The sequence below is a fragment of the Phyllobates terribilis genome, unplaced genomic scaffold (assembly GCF_046119375.1).
Source record: "Phyllobates terribilis strain yellow unplaced genomic scaffold, ASM4611937v1 Scaffold_3__8_contigs__length_932513732, whole genome shotgun sequence".
Classification (NCBI taxonomy): Eukaryota; Metazoa; Chordata; class Amphibia; order Anura; family Dendrobatidae; genus Phyllobates; species Phyllobates terribilis.
Genome location: NW_027362763.1, coordinates 646,762,129 through 646,788,142, shown reverse-complemented (window position 1 = coordinate 646,788,142; position 26,014 = coordinate 646,762,129). Strand labels below are relative to the sequence as shown.

The 26,014-nt window shown below is 46.8% G+C and overlaps 1 protein-coding gene across 3 annotated transcripts in view; it reads right to left on the bottom strand.

Annotated features, from left to right (window-relative positions):
• The window catches only part of CUL9 (cullin 9), a 171,862-nt gene that overhangs the window by 14,554 nt on the left and 131,294 nt on the right, over positions 1 to 26,014 (bottom strand). For 2 of the 3 annotated variants that reach the window (XM_073671636.1, XM_073671637.1), the window contains exons 36-39: positions 22,623 to 22,733; positions 18,392 to 18,509; positions 18,158 to 18,291; positions 2,351 to 2,442 (exon numbers count right to left, since the gene is read on the bottom strand). In XM_073671636.1, the coding sequence (XP_073527737.1) occupies positions 2,351 to 2,442; positions 18,158 to 18,291; positions 18,392 to 18,509; positions 22,623 to 22,733 (455 nt within the window). The remainder of the gene's footprint in view (positions 1 to 2,350; positions 2,443 to 18,157; positions 18,292 to 18,391; positions 18,510 to 22,622; positions 22,734 to 26,014) is intronic. The other variant, XM_073671638.1, reaches the window with a different exon arrangement.

Below are 26,014 nucleotides of genomic sequence, written 5' to 3'. Positions count from 1 at the left end.
TACAGACGAGGAGAACAACGGTGTCACAACGTGCCGTAACCGTACAGACAAGAACGGTGTCACAACGTGCCGTAACAGTTCAGACGAGAACGGTGTCACAATGTGCCGCAACCGTACAGACGAGAAGAACAACGGTGTCACAACGTGCTGTAACCGTACAGACGAGGAGAACAACGGTGTCACAACGTGCCGTAACCGTACAGACGAGGAGAACAACGGTGTCACAACGTGCCGTAACCGTACAGACAAGAACGGTGTCACAACGTGCCGTAACAGTTCAGACGAGAACGGTGTCACAATGTGCCGCAACCGTACAGACGAGAAGAACAACGGTGTCACAACGTGCCGTAACCGTACAGACGAGGAGAACAACGGTGTCACAACGTGCCATAACCGTACAGACGAGGAGAACAACGGTGTCACAACGTGCCGTAACCGTACAGACGAGAACGGTGTCACAACGTGCCGTAACCGTACAGACAAGAACGGTGTCACAACGTGCCGTAACCGTACAGACGAGAAGAACAACGGTGTCACAATGTGCCGTAACCGTTCAGACGAGAACGGTGTCACAATGTGCCGCAACCGTACAGACGAGAAGAACAACGGTGTCACAACGTGCTGTAACCGTACAGACGAGGAGAACAACGGTGTCACAACGTGCCGTAACCGTACAGACGAGGAGAATAACGGTGTCACAACGTGCCGCAACCGTACAGACGAGAAGAACAACGGTGTCACAATGTGCCGTAACCGTTCAGACGAGAACGGTGTCACAACGTGCCGTAACCGTACAGACAAGGAGAATAACGGTGTCACAACGTGCCGTAACCGTACAGACGAGAAGAACAACGGTGTCACAACGTGCCATAACCGTACAGACGAGGAGAACAACGGTGTCACAACGTGCCGTAACCGTACAGACGAGGAGAACAACGGTGTCACAACGTGCCGTAACCGTACAGACGAGGAGAACAACGGTGTCACAATGTGCCGTAACCGTACAGACAAGGAGAATAACGGTGTCACAACGTGCCATAACCGTACAGACGAGGAGAATAACGGTGTCACAACGTGCTGTAACCGTACAGACAAGGAGAATAACGGTGTCACAACGTGCCGTAACCGTACAGACGAGAAGAACAACGGTGTCACAACGTGCCATAACCGTACAGACGAGGAGAACAACGGTGTCACAACGTGCCGTAACCGTACAGACAAGGAGAATAACGGTGTCACAACGTGCCGTAACCGTACAGACGAGAAGAACAACGGTGTCACAACGTGCCGTAACCGTACAGACGAGGAGAACAACGGTGTCACAACGTGCCGTAACCGTACAGACAAGGAGAATAACGGTGTCACAACGTGCCGTAACCGTACAGACGAGGAGAACAACGGTGTCACAACGTGCCGTAACCGTACAGACGAGGAGAACAACGGTGTCACAACGTGCCGTAACCGTACAGACGAGGTGAACAACGGTGTCACAACGTGCCGTAACCGTACAGACAAGGAGAATAACGGTGTCACAACGTGCCATAACCGTACAGACGAGGAGAATAACGGTGTCACAACGTGCCATAACCGTACAGACGAGGAGAACAACGGTGTCACAACGTGCCGTGCCAATGAGGACTTTTGAAGGACACCGTCCCACGAGTTGAGGAGCGCAATGGCTTTTTGTGCTGAGTTTTGCATCGCCCGGGTCGGGGTGACGGCCGCTTTCACCTCTTATTTCCCTTCATGGTTGCGGCAGCTGAAAATCACAGTTGCGGTTTTTCGATTTTTTTCTCGCCGCTGTTTACAGATGGAGGTAATTCATTCTGTATCGGACTTTCCAGCCGAGGAGATGCCACGTGTGGATTGGGAGAGAGGGGCCGTCTGTATTTTGTGTCCTCTCAGGGGCCGGAGCTGCGCTCGCCCGATCCTCTGTGCTACATGCAGCAACGACGCAGAACTGAGGTGCGCAGCAGCACAAACCTGTCGGCTGTGACTTCACCTTCACTGGAGAACGGTCATGTCTGGCACCAAGGTCTTCAGCAGACCCCTGTCTGTGATGGTAACTCATTGGCGAGTTGCGGGGGCACCAATAGGCGGTTAGAAAAGCGCGCCCCCCTGGACCCTGTAAATGCCGCAGTCACATATTTATGGCGGTTTTTAATGTGTTAACAGTTGGGGTTGGAGCCCTGCGCTGCAGAAGCCGGCACAGATGAAGGTTCAGCTCCTGAGCCCGCATCTGAGAACGGGCGCCGCCATATGGCACAGCATGGGTTAATGTGCATAGCTATCAAGGAGGGACCTGCGGCCAATCACAGGAAGGAGAAGACACAGGATCCAGGGATCTTACTCTGTTGCTGCAGGGAACGCCAGATTGTCGGCCATGTTGGACACTTTCATTCCCCTCTCATCAGGATCAGACAGGAAGCCGACACAGAAGTCCTGCAAGGAGAAGAAAGCATGTTACACTATAGGAGGATACCCCAAATATACAGCACAGGAGGATATCGCCTGACCCCTATACACTGGAGGAGGATATCGCCTGACCCCTATACACTGGAGGAGGATATCGCCTGATCCCTATACACTGGAGGAGGATATAGCCTGATCCCTATACACTGCACTGACAGCACTGAGGAGGATATAGCCTGATCCCTATACACTGGACTGACAGCACAGGAGGATATAGCCTGATCCCTATACACTGCACTGACAGCACTGAGGAGGATATAGCCTGATCCCTATACACTGGACTGACAGCACTGAGGAGGATATCGCCTGATCCCTATACACTGGAGGAGGATATCGCCTGATCCCTATACACTGGAGGAGGATATCGCCTGACCCCTATACACTGGAGGAGGATAACGCCTGACCCCTATACACTGGAGGAGGATATAGCCTGATCCCTATACACTGGACTGACAGCACTGAGGAGGATATAGCCTGATTCCTATACACTGGACTGACAGCACTGGAGGAGGATATAGCCTGATCCCTATATACTGGACTGACAGCACAGGAGGATATAGCCTGATCCCTATACACTGGACTGACAGCACTGAGGAGGATATAGCCTGATCCCTATACACTGGACTGACAGCACTGAGGAGGATATAGCCTGATCCCTATACACTGGACTGACAGCACTGAGGAGGATATAGCCTGATCCCTATACACTGGAGGAGGATATAGCCTGATCCCTATACACTGGACTGACAGCACTGAGGAGGATATCGCCTGATCCCTATACACTGGAGGAGGATATAGCCTGATCCCTATACACTGGACTGACAGCACTGAGGAGCATAAAGCCTGATCCCTATACACTGGACTGACAGCACTGAGGAGGATATAGCCTGATCCCTATACACTGGAGGAGGATATAGCCTGATCCCTATACACTGGACTGACAGCACTGAGGAGGATATAGCCTGATCCTTATACACTGGACTGACAGCACTGAGGAGGATATAGCCTGATCCCTATACACTGGACTGACAGCACTGAGGAGGATATAGCCTGATCCCTATACACTGGAGGAGGATATAGCCTGATCCCTATACACTGGACTGACAGCACTGAGGAGGATATAGCCTGATCCCTATACACTGGAGGAGGATATAGCCTGATCCCTATACACTGGACTGACAGCACTGAGGAGGATATAGCCTGATCCCTATACACTGGACTGACAGCACTGGAGGAGGATATAGCCTGATCCCTATAAACTGGAGGAGGATATAGCCTGATCCCTATACACTGGACTGACAGCACTGAGGAGGATATAGCCTGATCCCTATACACTGGACTGACAGCACAGGAGGAGGATATAGCCTGATCCCTATACACTGGACTGACAGCACTGAGGAGCATAAAGCCTGATCCCTATACACTGGACTGACAGCACTGAGGAGGATATAGCCTGATCCCTATACACTGGACTGACAGCACAGGAGGAGGATATAGCCTGATCCCTATACACTGGACTGACAGCACAGGAGGAGGATATAGCCTGATCCCTATACACTGGACTGACAGCACAGGAGGAGGATATAGCCTGATCCCTATACACTGGACTGACAGCACTGAGGAGGATATAGCCTGATCCCTATACACTGGACTGACAGCACAGGAGGATATAGCCTGATCCCTATACACTGGACTGACAGCACTGGAGGAGGATATAGCCTGATCCCTATACACTGGACTGACAGCACTGGAGGAGGATATAGCCTGATCCCTATACACTGGACTGACAGCACTGGAGGAGGATATAGCCTGATCCCTATACACTGGACTGACAGCACTGGAGGAGGATATAGCCTGATCCCTATACACTGGACTGACAGCACAGGAGGATATAGCCTGATCCCTATATACTGGAGGAGGATATCGCCTGATCCCTATACACTGGAGGAGGATATAGCCTGATCCCTATACACCGGACTGACAGCACTGAGGAGGATATAGCCTGATCCCTATACACTGGACTGACAGCACAGGAGGATATAACCTGTTCCCTATACACTGGACTGACAGCACAGGAGGAGGATATAGCCTGATCCCTACACACTGGACTGACAGCACAGGAGGATATAGCCTGATCCCTATACACTGGACTGACAGCACAGGAGGATATAGCCTGATCCCTATACACTGGACTGACAGCACTGAGGAGGATATAGCCTGATCCCTATACACTGGACTGACAGCACTGAGGAAGATATAGCCTGATCCCTATACACTGGACTGACAGCACTGGAGGAGGATATAGCCTGATCCCTATACACTGGACTGACAGCACTGAGGAGGATATAGCCTGATCCCTATACACTGGACTGACAACACTGAGGAGGATATAGCCTGATCCCTATACACTGGACTGACTGCACTGGAGGAGGATATAGCCTGATCCCTATACACTGGACTGACAGCACAGGAGGATATAGCCTGATCCCTATATACTGGAGGAGGATATAGCCTGATCCCTATACACTGGACTGACAGCACAGGAGGATATAACCTGTTACCTATACACTGGACTGACAGCACAGGAGGAGGATATAGCCTGATCCCTACACACTGGACTGACAGCACAGGAGGATATAGCCTGATCCCTATACACTGGACTGACAGCACAGGAGGATATAGCCTGATCCCTATACACTGGACTGACAGCACTGAGGAGGATATAGCCTGATCCCTATACACTGGACTGACAGCACTGAGGAGGATATAGCCTGATCCCTATACACTGGACTGACAGCACTGAGGAGGATATAGCCTGATCCCTATACACTGGAGGAGGATATAGACTGATCCCTATACACTGGAGGAGGATATAGCCTGATCCCTATACACTGCACTGACAGCACTGAGGAGGATATAGCCTGATCCCTATACACTGGACTGACAGCACTGAGGAGGATATAGCCTGATCCCTATACACTGGACTGACAGCACTGAGGAGGATATAGCCTGATCCCTATACACTGGACTGACAGCACTGAGGAGGATATAGCCTGATCCCTATACACTGGACTGACAGCACAGGAGGATATAGCCTGATCCCTATACACTGGACTGACAGCACAGGAGGATATAGCCTGATACCTATACACTGGACTGACAGCACTGGAGGAGGATATAGCCTGATCCCTATACACTGGACTGACAGCACTGGAGGAGGATATAGCCTGATCCCTATACACTGGACTGACAGCACTGGAGGAGGATATAGCCTGATCCCTATACACTGGACTGAAAGCACTGAGGAGGATATAGCCTGATCCCTATACACTGGACTGACAACACTGAGGAGGATATAGCCTGATCCCTATACACTGGACTGACTGCACTGGAGGAGGATATAGCCTGATCCCTATACACTGGACTGACAGCACAGGAGGATATAGCCTTATCCCTATATACTGGAGGAGGATATCGCCTGATCCCTATACACTGGAGGAGGATATGGCCTGATCCCTATACACCGGACTGACAGCACTGAGGAGGATATAGCCTGATCCCTATACACTGGACTGACAGCACAGGAGGATATAACCTGTTCCCTATACACTGGACTGACAGCACAGGAGGAGGATATAGCCTGATCCCTACACACTGGACTGACAGCACAGGAGGATATAGCCTGATCCCCTATACACTGGACTGACAGCACTGGAGGAGGATATAGCCTGATCCCTATACACTGGACTGACAGCACTGGAGGAGGATATAGCCTGATCCCTATACACTGGACTGACAGCACAGGAGGATATAGCCTGATCCCTATACACTGGACTGACAGCACTGGAGGAGGATATAGCCTGATCCCTATACACTGGACTGACAGCACTGGAGGGGGATATAGCCTGATCCCTATACACTGGACTGACAGCACTGGAGGAGGATATAGCCTGATCCCTATACACTGGACTGACAGCACAGGAGGATATAGCCTGATCCCTATACACTGGACTGACAGCACTGAGGAGGATATAGCCTGATCCCTATACACTGGACTGACAGCACAGGAGGATATAGCCTGATCCCTATACACTGGACTGACAGCACTGAGGAGGATATAGCCTGATCCCTATACACTGGACTGACAGCACTGAGGAGGATATAGCCTGATCCCTACACACTGGAGGAGGATATAGACTGATCCCTATACACTGGAGGAGGATATAGCCTGATCCCTATATACTGGACTGACAGCACTGAGGAGGATATAGCCTGATCCCTATACACTGGACTGACAGCACAGGAGGATATAGCCTGATCCCTATACACTGGAGGAGGATATAGCCTGATCCCTATACACTGGACTGACGGCACTGAGGAGGATATAGCCTGATCCCTATACACTGGACTGACAGCACTGAGGAGGATATAGCCTGATCCCTATACACTGGACTGACAGCACTGAGGTGGATGTAGCCTGATCCCTATACACTGGAGGAGAGCTCACCCACAAAAATAAAGTACATAATGTATCAACAGAGTGCAAGAGAGGAGGCTAGCCCAGTCCACATCTACAAGACACAGGGCACAGGAGGCTAGCCCAGACTATAGGAGACAGGGCACAGGAGGCTAGCCCAGACTATAGGAGACAGGGCACAGGAGGCTAGCCCAGACTATAGGAGACAGGGCACAGGAGGCTAGCCCAGACTATAGGAGACAGGGCACAGGAGGCTAGCCCAGACTATAGGAGACAGGGCACAGGAGGCTAGCCCAGACTATAGGAGACAGGGCACAGGAGGCTAGCCTAGACTATAGGAGACAGGGCACAGGAGGCTAGCCCAGTCCACGTCTACAGAGGACTCGGCACGGGAGGCTAGCCCAGTCCACGTCTACAGAGGACTCGGCACGGGAGGCTAGCCCAGTCCACGTCTACAGAGGACTCGGCACGGGAGGCTAGCCCAGTCCACGTCTACAGAGGACTCGGCACGGGAGGCTAGCCCAGTCCACGTCTACAGAGGACTCGGCACGGGAGGCTAGCCCAGTCCACGTCTACAGAGGACTCGGCACGGGAGGCTAGCCCAGTCCACGTCTACAGAGGACTCGGCACGGGAGGCTAGCCCAGTCCACGTCTACAGAGGACTCGGCACGGGAGGCTAGCCCAGTCCACGTCTACAGAGGACTCGGCACGGGAGGCTAGCCCAGTCCACGTCTACAGAGGACTCGGCACGGGAGGCTAGCCCAGTCCACGTCTACAGAGGACTCGGCACGGGAGGCTAGCCCAGTCCACGTCTAGAGGACTCCGCACGGGAGGCTAGCCCAGTCCACGTCTACAGAGGACTCCGCACGGGAGGCTAGCCCAGTCCACGTCTACAGAGGACTCCGCACGGGAGGCTAGCCCAGTCCACGTCTACAGAGGACTCCGCACAGGAGGCTAGCCCAGTCCACGTCTACAGAGGACTCCGCACAGGCTAGCCCAGTCCACGTCTACAGAGGACTCCGCACAGGAGGCTAGCCCAGTCCACGTCTACAGAGGACTCCGCACAGGAGGCTAGCCCAGTCCACGTCTACAGAGGAGTCAGCACAGGAGGCTAGCCCAGTCCAAATCTACAAGACACATGGCACAGAAGACTAGCCCAGTCTATAGGAGACAGGGCACAGGAAGCTAGTCCCAGTCCATGTCTACAGCACACAAGATGCAGGAGGCTAGTCCAGTCCACATCTACAGAGGAGTCAGCCCAGGAGGCTAGCCCAGTCTACATCTACAAAGGAGTCAGCACACGAGGCTAGCCCAGTCCACATCTACAGAGGAATCAGCACAGGAGGCTAGCCCAGTCCACGTCTACAGAGGAGTCAGCACAGGAGGCTAGCCCAGTGAGTCATGAAAATAGAGAAAAATCTTTAAATGAGAAGGTGTCCAAACTTTTGGTCTGTAGTGTGTGTGTGTGTGTGTGTGTGTGTGTGTGTGTGTGTGTGTGTGTGTGTGTGTGTGTGTGTGTATATATATATGTATATACACACACACACCTCAAAAAAATAAAGGGAACACTTAAACAACAGAATATAACTCCAAGTAAATGAAACTTCTGTGAAATCTAACTGTCCACTTAGGAAGCAACACTGATTGACAATCAATGTCACCTGCTGCTGTGCAAATGGAATAGACAATAGATGGAAATTATTGGCAATTATCAAGACCCCCTCAATAAAGGAGTGGTTCTGCAGGTGGGGACCACAGACCACATCTCAGTAGCAATGCTTTCTGGCTGATGTTTTGGTCACTTTTGAATGTTGGTTGTGCTTTCACACTCGTGGTAGCATGAGACGGACTCTACAACCCACAGAAGTTGCTCAGGTAGTGCAGCTCATCCAGTATGGCACATCAATGCGAGCTGTGGCAAGAAGGTTTGCTGTGTCTGTCAGCGTAGTGTCCAGAGGCAGGAGGCGCTACCAGGAGACAGGCCAGTACACCAGGAGACGTGGGGGGGGGGGATCGTAGGAGGGCAACAACCCAAAGCATCAGCCAGAAAGCATTGCTACTGAGATGTGGTCTGTGGTCCCCACCTGCAGAACCACTCCTTTATTGAGGGGGTCTTGATAATTGCCAATAATTTCCATCTATTGTCTATTCCATTTGCACAGCGGCAGGTGACATTGATTGTCAATCCGTGTTGCTTCCTAAGTGGACAGTTTGATTTCACAGAAGTTTCATTTACTTGGAGTTATATTCTGTTGTATAAGTGTTCCCTCTATTTTTTTTGAGCAGTGTGTGTGTGTGTGTGTGTGTGTGTGTGTGTGTATATATATATATACACATACACACACACACACACACATACAAACACACACAGTACAGACCACCTTCTCATTTAAAGATTTTTCTGTATTTTCTTGACTATGAAAATTGTACATTCACACTGAAGGCATCAAAACTATGAATTACCACATGTGGAATTATATACTTAACAAAAAAGTGTGAAACAACTGAAAATATGTCTTATATTCTAGGCTCTTCACAGTAGCCCCCTTTTGCATTGATGACTGCTTTGCACACTCTTGGCATTCTCTTGATGTGCTTCAAGAGGTAGTCACCGGAAATGGTCTTCCAACAATCTTGAAGGAGTTCCCAGAGATGCTTAGCACTTGTTGGCCCTTTTGCCTTCACTCTGCGGTCCAGCTCACCCCAAACCATCTCGATTGGGTTCAGGTCTTGTGTCTGTGGAGGCCAGGTCATCTGGCGTAGCACCCCATCACTCTCCTTCTTGGTCAAATAGCCCTTACTCAGCCTGGAGGTGTGTTTGGAGTCATTGTCCTGTTGAAAAATAAATGATGGTCCAACTAAACGCAAACCGGATGGAATAGCATGCCACTGCAAGATGCTGTGGTAGCCATGCTGGTTCAGTATGCCTTCAATTTTGAATAAATCCCCAACAGTGTCACCAGCAAAGCCCCCCACACCATCAAACCTCCTCCTCCATGCTTCACGGTGGGAACCAGGCATGTAGAGTCCATCCGTTCACCTTTTCTGCGTCGCACAAAGACACGGTGGTTGGAACCAAAGATCTCAAATTTGGACTCATCAGACCAAAGCACAGATTTCCACTGGTCTAATGTTTGGGCTAAAGAACACAAGGAATGGACAAGTCTCTTCTGCTTGTTGCCTGTCCTTAGCAGTGGTTTCCTAGCAGCTATTTTACCATGAAGGCCTGCTGCACAAAGTCTCCTCTTAACAGTTGTTGTAGAGATGTGTCTGCTGCTAGAACTCTGTGTGGCATTGATCTGGTCTCTAATCTGAGCTGCTGTTAACCTGTGATTTCTGAGGCTGGTGACTCGGATAAACTTATCCTCAGAAGCAGAGGTGACTCTTGGTCTTCCTTTCCTGGGGCGGTCCTCATGTGAGCCAGTTTCTTTGTAGCGCTTGATGGTTTTTGCAACTGCACTTAGGGACACTTTTAAAGTTTGCCCAATTTTTCGCACTGACTGACCTTCATTTCTTAAAGTAATGATGGCCAGTCATTTTTCTTTACTTAGCTGCTTTTTTCTTGCCATAATACAAATTCTAACAGTCTATTTAGTAGGACTATCAGCTGTGTATCCACCAGACTTCTGCACAACACAACTGATGATCCCAACCCCATTTATAAGGCAAGAAATCCTACTTATTAAACCTGACAAAGCACACCTGTGAAGTGAAGACCATTTCCGGTGACTACTTCTTGAAGCTCATCAAGAGAAAGCCAAGAGTGTTCAAAGCAGTCATCAAAGCAAAAGGTGGCTACTGTGAAGAACCTAGAATATAAGACATATTTTCAGTGGTTTCACACTTTTTTGTTAAGTATATAATTCCACATGTGGTAATTCATAGTTTTGATGCCTTCAGTGTGAATGTACAATTTTCATAGTCATGAAAATACAGAAAAATCTTTAAATGACAAGGTGTGTCCAAACTTTTGGTCTGTAATATATACATATATTGCGGGGGGAAGTGGTAGCGATGGAGGAGCGGGGCACAGGAGGCAGTAGCCGCCTGCTGCAGCCTACACAGTCCCCGCTGTTAAAGAAAACGAATATTCACTGCTCCCCATGGGCGTGGGGAGCACTGAATGTTCATGCTCCTTAATAGCGGCACACAGTGTATCCACAGTGCGGCTCCTGCTGCTGCCGGGCGATTGCTTGTGCCCGATGTTAAAGGCCATGAATGTTCACCCTCTCTCCATGCCCATATATATATACAGCTCTGGCAAAAACTAAGAGACCACTGCAAAACTTTCATTTGCTCTGATTTGTCTCTTTCTAGGTATATTTTTGAGTAAAATGTACATTGCTGTTTTATTCTATAAACTTCTGACAAGTCTCCGATATTCAAAGCTAAAAATTTTGTATTTATTTGCAGCAAATGAGAAATCGTCAAAATAATAAAAAAGAAACAGAGAAGCGGAGAAACAGAGATCAGAGAAACAAAGAAGCAGAGAAACAGAGAAGCAGAGAAACAGAGAAGCAGAGATCAGAGAAGCAGAGATCAGAGAAGCAAAGAAGCAGAGAAACAGAGAAGCAGAGAAACAGAGAAGCAGAGATCAGAGAAGCAAAGAAGCAGAGAAACAGAGAAGCAGAGATACAGAGAAGCAGAGAAACAGAGAAGCAGAGAAACAGAGAAGCAGAGAAACAGAAGCAGAGATCAGAGAAGCAAAGAAGCAGAGAAACAGAGAAGAAGAGAAACAGAGAAGCAGAGAAACAGAGAAGCAGAGAAACAGAGAAGCAGAGAAACAGAGAAGAAGAGAAACAGAGAAGAAGAGAAACAGAGAAGAAGAGAAACAGAAGCAGAGATCAGAGAAGCAAAGAAGCAGAGAAACAGAGAAGAAGAGAAACAGAGAAGCAGAGAAACAGAGAAGCAGAGAAACAGAGAAGCAGAGAAACAGAGAAGAAGAGAAACAGAGAAGAAGAGAAACAGAGAAGAAGAGAAACAGAAGCAGAGATCAGAGAAGCAGAGATCAGAGAAGCAAAGAAGCAGAGAAACAGAAGAAGAGAAACAGAGAAGCAGAGATAAGAGAAGCAAAGAAGCAGAGAAGCAAAGAAGCAGAGATCAGAGAAACAGAGGAGAGAAGCAGAGAAGCAGAGAAACAGAGAAGCAGAGAAACAGAGAAGCAGAGAAACAGAGAAGCAGAGAAGCAGAGAAACAGAGAAGCAGAGAAACAGAGAAGCAAAGAAACAGAGAAGCAGAGATACAGAGAAGCAGAGATCAGAGAAGCAGAGATACAGAGAAGCAGAGATACAGAGAAGCAGAGATACAGAGAAGCAAAGATCAGAGAAGCAGAGATCAGAGAAGCAGAGATCAGAGAAGCAGAGATACAGAGAAGCAGAGATACAGAGAAGCAGAGATACAGAGAAGCAGAGATACAGAGAAGCAGAGATACAGAGAAGCAGAGATACAGAGAAGCAGAGATACAGAGAAGCAGAGATACAGAGATGCAGAGATACAGAGATGCAGAGAAGCAGAGATACAGAGAAGCAGAGATACAGAGAAGCAGAGATACAGAGAAGCAGAGATACAGAGAAGCAGAGATACAGAGATCAGAGAAGCAAAGATCAGAGAAGCAAAGATCAGAGAAGCAGAGATACAGAGAAGCAGAGATCAGAGAAGCAGAGATCAGAGAAGCAGAGATACAGAGAAGCAGAGATACAGAGAAGCAGAGATACAGAGAAGCAGAGATCAGAGAAGCAGAGATACAGAGAAGCAGAGATACAGAGAAGCAGAGATACAGAGAAGCAGAGATACAGAGAAGCAGAGATACAGAGAAGCAGAGATACAGAGAAGCAGAGATACAGAGATCAGAGAAGCAGAGATACAGAGATCAGAGAAGCAGAGATACAGAGATCAGAGAAGCAGAGATCAGAGAAGCAGAGATACAGAGAAGCAGAGATACAGAGAAGCAGAGATACAGAGAAGCAGAGATACAGAGAAGCAGAGATACAGAGAAGCAGAGATACAGAGAAGCAGAGATACAGAGAAGCAGAGATACAGAGATCAGAGAAGCAGAGATACAGAGAAGCAGAGATACAGAGAAGCAGAGATCAGAGAAGCAGAGATACAGAGAAGCAGAGAAGCAGAGATACAGAGAAGCAGAGATCAGAGAAGCAGAGATACAGAGAAGCAGAGATCAGAGAAGCAGAGATACAGAGAAGCAGAGATACAGAGAAGCAGAGATACAGAGAAGCAGAGATACAGAGATCAGAGATACAGAGAAGCAGAGATCAGAGAAGCAGAGATCAGAGAAGCAGAGATCAGAGAAGCAGAGATCAGAGAAGCAGAGATCAGAGAAGCAGAGATACAGAGAAGCAGAGATACAGAGATCAGAGAAGCAGAGATCAGAGAAGCAGAGATACAGAGATCAGAGATACAGAGATCAGAGAAGCAGAGATCAGAGAAGCAGAGATCAGAGAAGCAGAGATACAGAGATCAGAGAAGCAGAGATCAGAGAAGCAGAGATCAGAGAAGCAGAGATCAGAGAAGCAGAGATGCAGAGATCAGAGAAGCAGAGATCAGAGAAGCAGAGATACAGAGATCAGAGAAGCAGAGATCAGAGAAGCAGAGATCAGAGAAGCAGAGATCAGAGAAGCAGAGATCAGAGAAGCAGAGATCAGAGAAGCAGAGATCAGAGAAGCAGAGATCAGAGAGCCAGTGCTTCCAGACCTCAAATAATGCAGAGAAAACAAGTTCTTATTCATTTAGAAACAGCAATCCTCCTGTTATAACTCAGGAAGAGTTCAGACATCAATATTTGGTGGAATAACCATGATTGTTATTCGCAGCTTTCATGCGTCTTGGCTGCTTTCCACCAGTCTTTCACACGCTTTTGGGTGACCTTAAGCCACTCCTGGCACATAAATGTAAGCAGTTCTTCTGTGTTTGATGGCTTGTGACTATCCATATTCCTCTTGATTACATTCCAGAGGTTTTCAATGGGGTTCAGGTCCGGAGATTGGGCGGCCATGACAGGGTCTTGATGCTCCTTCATCCACACATTGATTGACCTAGCTGTGTGGCATGGGGCGTTGTCCTCAGAGTTGGGGACCATTGCCTGAGCAGAAGGAAGCAAGTGTTTTTCCAGGATAACCTTGTACGCGGCTTGATTCTTAAGTCCTTCACAAAGATTAACCCGCCCAATTCCAGCCTTGCTGAAGCATCCCCAGATCATCACCGATCCTCCACCAAATTTCACAATGGGTGCAGACACTGAGGCTTGTATGCCTCTCCAGGTCTCCGTCTAACCATTAGACGACCAGGTGTTGGGCAAAGCTGAAAATTAGACTCATCAGAGAAGATTACCTTACTCCAGTCCTCCATGGTCCAATCCTTCTGGTCTTTGGCCATCTTCAGCCTGGCTCTCCTTTGCTTCTCATTGATGAAAGGCTTTTCTCTAGCTTTACATGACTTGAGGCCTCTAGGAGCCGGTTACCAACTGTTCTTGCCGTGCTCTTCACCCCAGCTGCCATTCCTTTTGTAGGTCACTTGAGGTCATCCTGCGGTTGCTGAGTGACATTGGAATAAGATGACGGTCATCCCGGTCAGTGGAGAGTCCCTCTCGCCCTCTGCTGGTCTGTAGCTTTGTTGTCCCCAATGTCCGCTGCTTGACCTTGTTGTAATGGGCCGCCGTCTTCAAAATTTTAAGGATGGAGACAACATGATGCTCCCTGTATCCCTCTGCTTAGAATTGAGCCCTTCTTTTCCTCACTCGAGACTTTTCTTTCCACCTCCTTTGGCATGGTTACAAGTTATTTTTTCATTCAAGTTACTCTTGGGCTAGTCCCAGCACTTGTTTTGCCATCCAGCTTGTCCTATTGCAAGAGGATTGTGAAGAGCACAGCAGGGTTTTTTATACTTTCCCTCGATACATAAGATTTGGTTCAGGTGATCACCGAATCAGAAGCACATTAAGTAGAAGGAGGTGGACGGTGGGTGGAAATCAACTGATACTGGAAGGAATGGCGGCCAGACATGTAGAGAAAACTCTGCAGTGGTCGCTTCACTTTTGCCAGAGCTATGTGTGTGTCTATAATTAACATTGAGAGATAGAATATCCAAAAACAAATCAAGAAAATCACATTGTATAAATTAGATCATTTTTTTTGCATTTTGCAGTGAGAAATAAGTATTTGATCCCTCTGGCAAACAACACTTAATACTTGGTGGCAAAACCCTTGTTGGCAGCACAGCAGTCAGATGTTGTTTGTAGTTGATGATGAGGGTTGCGCACATGTCAGGAGGAGTTTTGGTCCACTCCTCTTTGCAGATCATCTCTAAATCATTCAGATTTTGAGGCTGTCGCTTGGCAACTCGGAGCTCAACTCCCTCCATAAGTTTTCTATGGGATTAAGATCTGGAGACCGGCTAGGCCACTCCATGACCTTACTGTGCTTCTTTTTGAGCTGTTCCTTTGTTGCCTTGGCTGTATGTTTTGGGTCATTGTCTTGCTGGAAGACCCAGCCACGACCCATCTTCAATGCTGAGGGAAGGAGGTTGTTGGCCAAAATCTCACGACACATACCACCACCCATCTTCCCTTCAGTACAGTGCAGTAGTCATGTCCCCTTTGCAGAAATGTTTCCCCCACCATGCTTCCCGGGTGGGACGATGTTCTTAGGGTTGTACTCATCCTTCTTCTTCGTCCAAACACGGCGAGTTGAGTTAACGCCAAAGAGCTACATTTTTGTCTCATCTGACCACAACACCTTCTCCCAATAACTCACAGAATCATCCAGGTGTTCATTGGCAAACTTTAGACGGGCCTGCACATGTGCCTTCATGAGCAGGGGGACCTTGCGGGCACTGCAGGATTTTAAACCTTTAAGGTGTAATGTGTTACCAATGGTTTTCTTGGTGACTGTGGTCCCAGCTGCCTGGAGATCATTAACAAGTTGCCCCTGTGTAGTTTTAGGCTGATCTCTCACCTTCCTCATGATCAAGGATACCCCACGAGGTGAGATTTTGCATGGTGCCCCAGATCGATGTCGATTGACAGTCATTTTGTATTTCTTCCATTTTCTTACTATTGCACCAGCAGTTGTCTCCTTCTCACCCAGCGTCTTACCTATAGTTTTGTAGCCTATTCCTGCTTTGTGCAGGTCTATGATCTTGTCCCTGACGTCCTTAGAAAGCTCTTTGGTCTTGCCCATGTTGTAGAGGTTAGAGTCTGACTGATTGAGTCTGTGGACAGGAGTCTTTTATACAGATGACTATGTAAGACAGCGGTCTGTAATGCAGGTAACGAGTTGATTAGGAGCGTCTAACTGCTCTGTAGGAGCCAGAACTCATAATGGTTTGTAGGGGATCAAATACTTATTTCTCACCGCAAAAAGCAAAAAAAAATTATCTAATTTTTACAATGTGATTTTATTTATTTTTTTGGATATTCTATCTCTCAATGTTAAAATAAACCTACCCTTAAAATTATAGACTGTTCATGTCTTTGTCAGTGGGCAAACTTACAAAAACAGCAAGGGATCAAATTGGCACCCCTGCAATTCTGTCAGATAATACTCAGTTTCTTCCTGAAAATGATTGCAATGACAAATTCTTTGGTCTTATTCTCTTCATTTAATTTGTCTTCAATGAAAAAAACACAAAAAGAATTGTCCTAAAGCCAAATTGGATACAATTCCACACCAAACCTAAAAAAGGGGGTGGACAAACGTATTGGCACTGTTTGAAAAATCCTGTGCTGCTTCTCTAATTGGTGTAATTAACAGCACCTGTAACTTACCTGTGGCACCTAACAGGTGTTGGCAACAACTAAATCACACTTGCAGCCAGTTAACATGGATTAAAGTTGACTCAACCTCTGTCCTGTGTCCTTGTGTACCACATTGAGCATGGAGAAAAGAAAGAAGACCAAAGAACTGTCTGAGGACTTGAGAAACCAAATTGTGAGGAAGCAGAGCAATCTCAAGGCTACAAGTCCATCTCCAAAGACCTGAATGTTCCTGTGTCTTCCGTGCGCAGTGTCATCAAGAAGTGTAAAGCCCATGGCACTGTGGCTAACCTCCCTAGATGTGGACGGAAAAGAAAAATTGACGAGAGATTTCAACGCAAGATTGTGCGGATGGTGGATAAAGAACCTCGACTAACATCCAAACAAGTTCAAGCTGCCCTGCAGTCCGAGGGTACAACAGTGTCAACCCTTACTATCTGTTGACGTCTGAATGAAAAGGGACTGTATGGTAGGATACCCAGGAAGACCCCACTTCTTACCCCGAGACATAAAAAAGCCAGGCTGGAGTTTGCCAAAACTTACCTGAGAAAGCCTAAAACGTTTTGGAAGAATGTTCTCTGGTCAGATGAGACAAAAGTAGAGCTTTTTGGGAAAAAGCATCAACAGAGTGTACAGGAAAAAAAAAAGAGGCATTCAAAGAAAAGAACACGGTCCCTACAGTCAAACATGGCGGAGGTTCCCTGATGTTTTGGGGTTGCTTTGCTGCCTCTGGCACTGGACTGCTTGACCGTGTGCATGGCATTATGAAGTCTGAAGACTACAAACAAATTTTGCAGCATAATGTAGGGCCCAGTGTGAGAAAGCTGGGTCTCCCTCAGAGGTCATGGGTCTTCCAGCAGGACAATGACCCAAAACACACTTCCAAAAGCACTATAAAATGGTTTGAGAGAAAGCACTGGAGACTTCTAAGGTGGCCAGCAATGAGTCCAGACCTGAATCCCATAGAACACCTGTGGAGAGATCTCAAAATGGCAGTTTGGAGAAGGCACCCTTCAAATATCAGGGACCTGGAGCAGTTTGCCAAAGAAGAATGGTCTACAATTCCAGCAGAGCATTTTAAGAAACTCATTGATGGTTACCGGAAGCGGTTGTTCGCAGTTATTTTGGCTAAAGGTTGTGCAACTAAGTATTAGGCTGAGGGTGCCAATACTTTTGTCTGGCCCATTTTTGGAGTTTTGTGTGAAATGATCAATGATTTGATTTTTGCTTCATTCTCTTTTGTGTTTTTTCCTTGCAAGCAAATTAAATGAAGAGAATAAGACCAAAGAATTTGTGATTGCAATCATTGTCAGGAAGAAACTGAGTATTATCTGACAGAATTGCAGGGGTGCCAATACTTTTGGCCACCACTGTATATATATGACACACAGTGCAGGAAGATGGCCTCTGCTGTGTACTGTTTGAGACTGTGGGAGGCTCACCTGGGTGGAGTACTGCAGGATGCCCTTCAGTCGCTCTTGGACTCTTCTGACCAGTTCCAGTCCACTGTTGTACTTATCAGCACCGAGGAGCCGCACAGAACAGGCGAGGTCCTCACTCTGCAGAAGGCTGAACTCTGCGAAGAGGGGGGGGAACAGTAATGACAACCCATCATACAAAAACCACCACAGTGAGGATCCCTAACCTCTCACGAACTGCACACAGCAGGTTCTCACCAAGCAGAATCTGAAGAGCGTTCACGTGGAATTCCAGATTCTCGGTCTGTGACTCCAGGACATCGATCCGCTCCGAATCCTGATTATAATAACTGTACACACAGGCGTAACCGAGGACCTGCGAAACCGAGGCCATGATTATACTAGAATACCCCCCCCACACACAGGACATGTGATTATACTAGAATACCCTCCAGACCTTCACATCACACACACGACATGTGATTATACTAGAATACCCCCCAGACCTTCACATCACACACAGGACATGTGATTATACTAGAATACCCCCCAGACCTTCACATCACACACACGACATGTGATTATACTAGAATACCCCCCAGACCTTCACATCACACACAGGACATGTGATTATACTAGAATACCCCCCAGACATTCACATCACACACAGGACATGTGATTATACTGGAATACCCCCCCCCCCACACACAGGACATGTGATTATACTGGAATACCCCCCCCACACACACACACACAGGACATGTGATTATACTGGAATACCCCCCCACACACACACACAGGACATGTGATTATACTGGAATACCCCCCCCCACACACACACACAGGACATGTGATTATACTGGAATACCCCCCCCCACACACACACACACAGGACATATGATTATACTGGAATACACCCCCCCACACACACACAGGACATGTGATGATACTAGAATACCCCCCAGACCTTCACATCACACACAGGACATGTGATTATACTAGAATACCCCCCAGACCTTCACATCACACACACAGGACATGTGATTATACTAGAATACCCTCCAGACCTTCACATCACACACACAGGACATGTGATTATACTAGAATACCCTCCAGACCTTCACATCACACACAGGACATGTGATTATACTAGAATACCCCCCAGACCTTCACATCACACACACAGGACATGTGATTATACTAGAATACCCCCCAGACCTTCACATCACACACACAGGACATGTGATTATACTAGAATACCCCCCAGACCTTCACATCACACACACAGGACATGTGATTATACTAGAATACCCCCCAGACCTTCACATCACACACAGGACAGGTGATTATACTGGAATACCCCCCAGACCTTCACATCACACACAGGACATGTGATTATACTGGAATACCCCCCAGACCTTCACATCACACACAGGACATGTGATTATACTAGAATACCCTCCAGACCTTCACATCACACACAGGACATGTGATTATACTGGAATACCCCCCAGACCTTCACATCACACACAGGACATGTGATTATACTAGAATACCCCCCAGACCTTCACATCACACACACAGGACATGTGATTATACTAGAATACCCCTCAGACCTTCACATCACACACAGGACAGGTGATTATACTTGAATACCCCCCAGACCTTCACATCACACACAGGACATGTGATTATACTTGAATACCCCCCAGACCTTCACATCACACACAGGACATGTGATTATACTGGAATACCCCCCAGACCTTCACATCACACACAGGACATGTGATTATACTGGAATACCCCCCAGACCTTCACATCACACACAGGACATGTGATTATACTAGAATACTCCCCAGACCTTCACATCACACACAGGACATGTGATTATACTGGAGTAACCCCCCCCCCCACAGGACATGTGATTATACTGGAGTAACCCCTCCACACACACACACAGGACATGTGATTATACTGGAATACCCCCCCCCCACACACACACACACAGGACATGTGATTATACTTGGATACCCCCCAGACCTTCACATCACACACAGGACATGTGATTATACTGGAGTACCCCCCCCCCCCCACACACAGGACAATGTGATTATACTGGAATACCCACACACACACACAGGACATGTGATTATACTGGAATACCCACACACACACACAGGACATGTGATTATACTGGAATACCCCCCAGACCTTCACATCACACACAGGACATGTGATTATACTGGAATACCCCCCACACACACAGGACATGTGATTATACTGGAATACCCACACACACACACACAGGACATGTGATTATACTGGAATACCCCCACACACACACACAGGACATGTGATTATACTGGAGTACCCCCCTCCACACACACACAGGACATGTGATTATACTGGAGTACCCCCCAGACCTTCACATCACACACAGGACATGTGATTATACTGGAATACCCCCCCACACACACAGGACATGTGATTATACTGGAATACCCACCCACACACACAGGACATGTGATTATACTGGAATACCTACACACACAGGACATGTGATTATACTGGAATACCCCCACACACACACACAGGACATGTGATTATACTGGAATACCCCCCTTACACACACAGGACATGTGATTATACTGGAGTACCCCCCTTACACACACACACAGGACATGTGATTATACTGGAATACCCCCACACACACACACACAGGACATGTGATTATACTGGAATACCCCCCCCACACACACAGGACATGTGATTATACTGGAATACCCCCCCCCCACACACACACAGGACATGTGATTATACTGGAATACCCCCCCCCACACACACACACAGGACATGTGATGATACTAGAATACCCCCCTTACACACACAGGACATGTGATTATACTGGAGTACCCCCCTTACACACACACACAGGACATGTGATTATACTGGAATACCCCCACACACACACACACAGGACATGTGATTATACTGGAATACCCCCCCCACACACACAGGACATGTGATTATACTGGAATACCCCCCCCCCACACACACACAGGACATGTGATTATACTGGAATACCCCCCCACACACACACACACAGGACATGTGATTATACTGGAATACCCCCCCCCACACACACACACAGGACATGTGATGATACTAGAATACCCCCCAGACCTTCACATCACACACAGGACATGTGATGATACTAGAATACCCTCCAGACCTTCACATCACACACAGGACATGTGATTATACTGGAATACCCCCCAGACCTTCACATCACACACAGGACATGTGATTATACTAGAATACCCCCCAGACCTTCACATCACACACACAGGACATGTGATTATACTAGAATACCCCCCAGACCTTCACATCACACACAGGACAGGTGATTATACTAGAATACCCTCCAGACCTTCACATCACACACAGGAAATGCGATTATACTGGAATACCCCCCAGACCTTCACATCACACACAGGACATGTGATTATACTAGAATACCCCCCAGACCTTCACATCACACACACAGGACATGTGATTATACTAGAATACCCCCCAGACCTTCACATCACACACAGGACAGGTGATTATACTTGAATACCCCCCAGACCTTCACATCACACACAGGACATGTGATTATACTTGAATACCCCCCAGACCTTCACATCACACACAGGACATGTGATTATACTGGAATACCCCCCAGACCTTCACATCACACACAGGACATGTGATTATACTGGAATACCCCCCAGACCTTCACATCACACACAGGACATGTGATTATACTAGAATACCCCCCAGACCTTCACATCACACACAGGACATGTGATTATACTAGAATACCCCCCAGACCTTCACATCACACACAGGACATGTGATTATACTGGAGTAACCCCCCCCCCCCCCACACACACACACGCAGGACACGTGATTATACTGGAATACCCCCCCCCCCCACACACACACAGGACATGTGATTATACTGGAATACCCCCCAGACCTTCACATCACACACAGGACATGTGATTATACTGGAGTCCCCCCCCCCACACACACAGGACATGTGATTATACTGGAGTACCCCCCCTACACACACACAGGACATGTGATTATACTGGAATACCCACACACACACACACACAGGACATGTGATTATACTGGAATACCCACACACACACACAGGACATGTGATTATACTGGAATACCCACACACACACACAGGACATGTGATTATACTAGAATACCCCCCAGACCTTCACATCACACACAGGACATGTGATTATACTAGAATACCCCCCAGACCTTCACATCACGACATGTGATTATACTGGAATACCCCCCAGACCTTCACATCACACACAGGACATGTGATTATACTAGAATACCCCCCAGACCTTCACATCACACACAGAGACCCCTGCTTGTCAGTGACATCTCCCTGCTGGGTGTACGTGGCCTGTGCTCTTACCTTGCGGCTTATTTCCAGTACCTGGCAGGCGGTGATGAGGAGGCTCAGGGTACGTAGTGGCGGTTCTTCAGTAAGGACACACAACCGATTCCTCAGAGATGCAGCAAAATCCTCCAGAGAAATTAATGTTGTGAATAAGGGACGCATGATGGCGTTTTGACATATATGGCAGTACTAAATGACAGTATTATGTGTGTCGTTGTTTGGCTGGATTTCTATGGTAGTATTATTTCTGCACTACATAGCAGTATTATTTGAGTACTACATATCAGTGTTTCTCAGGTAATGTATGTTGATATTGTTAGAGAACAGAATCTATTTTGAGTTCGTAGTATTCATTTGGTCTCGCAACTTCTGTGTAATGGTGATCAAATAACACTGATAGGCGGGGAAGATAACATTAGTATTCACGCCCCTAAAGTTCCTATTGGCTCATGGTTCAAAAGGAACTTTTTCTTTGTCTGTGACCCTATTTAATGTACCTATATGTGTTGATAAAGCAGAAGTCCTGAGTACATTATACAAGATTGTGCTGCATTGATTTTCCCAGCATTCGTAAAAAATAATAATAATTTGGAGTTCAAAAAGCATAGAAGAGTGTGTATTTCGTTCACAGAATTTGCTGCCAGAACCCCAGATCATACATGCATTATACCATCTGGATCACAGGTAAGAATGGACCCTCCTGAAAAAATGAATTTTAAAGCGGCAGCATAAGGTCATTTGTTTATTTACTGAGAGTTGGTCTACCTCCATTCCGGGTGAGTTACTTTGCATTAAATAGTCTGTTCGAAGAACTGGGAAGAGTTACCTGTGCCTTTTTGAACTGTGTGAAATATAGTGGTACTTGGAGGATTGTTAATGTTGCTATTTGATTGTTGAGAATGATCAACTCAACAAGAAGGGTATCTTTTAGTCCATTTGCTGGATTTTTGTAGGGTTTTAAGTGGCTTTGATGACCCTCTTGTTTATGAATTATAAGGTTTTTAATGTCTTTGGTGTGTGCCTGCATATGAGAAAAATTGTGCTTGCACTGATGTAAGCTTCCAGGGAGTCGGAGTGCCTAGAGCCAGACCCGAGGAGCTTGGGAGTAAATGGATACAGATACAGTTAAAAGAAAGACGGCAAGAAGAGTGTTCAGATGATGTCAAGGCAAGAATGCTGAAAAGAATGCTGAAAAGAATGCGGAAAAGAATGCGGAAAAGGCTGAAATTGCCCCACAGGGGGTCTGGTCTGCATGTGTTCAGGCAGAAGACCATGGCTGAAGATGAGCAGTTTAAAGAATGTGGCTGAGGAAGTAATTTAGTGCGGGAAGTGGGAAAAAAACACAAAGTAAAATAGTGTTGTGTGAATGTTTTGACAATGGACTGGACAGACTGGGACAGAACCACGAGCACCTCCTCCCTATAACGGACCATGACGGTGGACATGGACAGGATCGAGAGATAGTTGTATGAATAGTGGGGCACACAGACCCAAAGCCCAATGTCCCAAATGCTCCTATAATGCATATAGCGCCACCAGGAGACAGCACTCCACATTCCCCACATTTGTCCACATGGAGTGGGGAGGAAAGTAACACAATAAGTGGGAGCTGACGGGGGAAACTCCAACAAGTGACTATGACAATGGGGGGCCATAGACTGGTTCTCCTCAGACACGAGGGACTGCCCCTCCTAAAAGACCATGACTGAGTCCTGAATGAGCAATTAGTTATGCCGAAACAGTTTACTGAAATGATAAGAAGCCCGTTCTTCAGACATCAACACGTCAGGGAGAACTGTACAGGTTATAGACCTCGAGCGAGAGAAAGATGTGACTGCACGAATCATAAGTAGCAAACGAGACAGTCAGAAGAGCATCTATAGATCTGGAGAGAATATTAGTCAGGCTCAGAGGAACAGTGCCGTAACGTCCTGCAAAGCTGAGGCCTGACAAAGCCGAGGGAACAATCCAGAACTGAAAAGACAAACCTCAGAAAAAGATGGGATGATAGGAAAATAATTTTCACATTTGTAGATAAAGTGAATGGATTATTTGGGCAGTACATATACTCAGGTAGTGTATAGCAGCATTATTTGGGTAGTACATATACTCAGGTAGTGTATAGCAGCATTATTTGGGTAGTACATCTCACTATTACTCAGGTAGTGTATAGCAGCATTATTTGGGTAGTACATATACTCAGGTAGTGTATAGCAGCATTATTTGGGTAGTACATCTCACTATTACTCAGGTAGTGTATAGCAGCATTATATGGGTAGTACATATACTCAGGTAGTGTATAGCAGCATTATTTGGGTAGTACATCTCACTATTACTCAGGTAGTGTATAGCAGCATTATTTGGGTAGTACATATACTCAGGTAGTGTATAGCAGCATTATTTGGGTAGTACATATACTCAGGTAGTGTATAGCAGCATTATTTGGGTAGTATATATCACTATTACTCAGGTAGTGTATAGCAGCATTATTTGGGTAGTACATATACTCAGGTAGTGTATAGCAGCATTATTTGGGTAGTACATATACTCAGGTAGTGTATAGCAGCATTATTTGGCAGTACATATACTCAGGTAGTATATAGCAGCATTATTTGGGCAGTACATATACTCAGGTAGTGTATAGCAGCATTATTTGGCAGTACATATACTCAGGTAGTGTATAGCAGCATTATTTGGGTAGTACATATACTCAGGTAGTATATAGCAGCATTATTTGGGCAGTACATATACTCAGGTAGTGTATAGCAGCATTATTTGGCAGTACATATACTCAGGTAGTGTATAGCAGCATTATTTGGCAGTACATATACTCAGGTAGTATATAGCAGCATTATTTGGGTAGTACATATACTCAGGTAGTGTATAGCAGCATTATTTGGCAGTACATATACTCAGGTAGTGTATAGCAGCATTATTTGGCAGTACATATACTCAGGTAGTGTATAGCAGCATTATTTGGCAGTACATATCACTATTACTCAGGTACTGAATATTCATTATTTGGGTAGTACATATACTTACTGATGTACTGTATAGTGGTATTATTTCGGCACTGTATAGCAGTATTTAGGTACTATATATCAGTATTACTCAGGTACTGTACAGTCCTGCTCCTGGTTATTGGCCCCATGAAGTGTAAGGACAGAATGTGGAAAATCTCCTGGATAAAATGAATCCAGTGAAACAGTTTTTTGTATAGAGACTCGTGTTAAATACAAAAGAGCAAATGAGAAACAATTTATAACAAAAAACAATGGGAGGGAAAAATAGAAAACCCTAAAGCCGCGGTCTCTGGTATCGGCTCCTTTACATTCATTTAGTATGGAAACACATTGTGACTCGCCTGTGGTAAATCACAAAAGAGATTCTCCTGTGATTGTCGGTGC